Source organism: Rhagoletis zephyria, unplaced genomic scaffold (genome assembly GCF_001687245.7).
Source record: "Rhagoletis zephyria isolate East Lansing unplaced genomic scaffold, Rhagoletis_zephyria_1.1 Rzeph_scaffold_80312, whole genome shotgun sequence".
NCBI classification, from domain to species: domain Eukaryota; kingdom Metazoa; phylum Arthropoda; class Insecta; order Diptera; family Tephritidae; genus Rhagoletis; species Rhagoletis zephyria.
Window position 1 is genome coordinate 1 of NW_016237360.1, and position 1,111 is coordinate 1,111.

The 1,111-nt window shown below is 52.1% G+C and overlaps 1 protein-coding gene across 1 annotated transcript; it reads right to left on the bottom strand.

Annotated features, from left to right (window-relative positions):
- Window positions 1-148: 148 nt before the first annotated feature.
- Window positions 149-1,036, bottom strand: LOC108357583 (putative transcriptional regulatory protein PtsJ). Its single transcript, XM_017608655.1, has one exon. It carries the CDS (start codon window positions 1,034-1,036, stop codon window positions 149-151), a length of 888 nt encoding a protein of 295 aa, XP_017464144.1.
- Between the last annotated feature and the right edge of the window lie 75 nt (window positions 1,037-1,111).

Sequence of the window (1,111 nt, forward strand, 5' to 3'; positions counted from 1 at the left end):
TTAATCAAGACAACGCGATGTCCTTCCTGTGCCAGCTTCGTCGACAACACGCTGCCAATTGTGGCGAATTAAAACACCGTTACTTTGAGCACTATTTTCTACCTCAAAAGCCATGACTGCTAGCTAATGCCTAATCAAAGTTACAGATTCAATCAAACATATCATTGCGTTTATTCAACAATACCATTGCGATATTTTCTGCAATAAACTCGATCTGCGCCTCTTCTGAGGGTAATACCGCAATATTCACTGCGATATGCGGTTGGTCAGCCTGAATGAAATGACGGCTGCCTTCTGACACCAGAATGTTTTTTGCTGCTAGCGCTGAAACCACGCGCGCTTCATTATCCACCGGGAGCCAAAGCAGCAAACCGTTTTGATCGGCGTTGAACGCTACGCCCTTCTTAATCAGCTCCTGCTGTAAAGCGCTGCGGCCCTGCGCATAGCGTTCGCGCACCTCTTGCATCCGGTTTTGCGACGCCACATCGGTGAGTAAAAAGTGCAACGCGCCCTGCAAAATGCGGCTGATAATACCAATCCCTTCCGAGCGTTTGATACGAATTGCCGCGATATGTTTGGCGCTGCCGCCAATGATACTGCTGCGTAAATCCAGCCCAAAGGCTTTGCAGTAAGAACGCACCAGCGTGGTTTGCTGAGGAATCCATTTGCCGATGCTTACTGGATTAACATCGGCCAGCGGCCCAAGCGGGTCGTCTTCAATCACGGTGATTTCAGGGTAATTACGGAGCAACTGCGACATGGCATGCACACGATCGGCAGAAACGGTGCGCCCCAGGGGTAAATGGGTGCGCGGTTGATAGATAAATGCGGCAACCTGCTGATCCAACGCAGCTTTGAGCGCCTGTAAATCGGGTCCTTGCTGATCCCAGGGCACGCCAACCGCTTCTACTTTCAGTAACGACAAGATGCGTAACAGGCGAGATGACGTCGGCTGCTCGACAGCAATTTTTGAGCCCGCTGGACAGAGCGCGGAAACCGCCAGCAGCACGCTTTCAGAACTGGCGCCCGCCACCATCCACTCCTCCGCACTGAAAGGCCAAACCTGCGCGGCATGATCCCTGAGCGGCGGAATAATGTAATCCAGACTGGC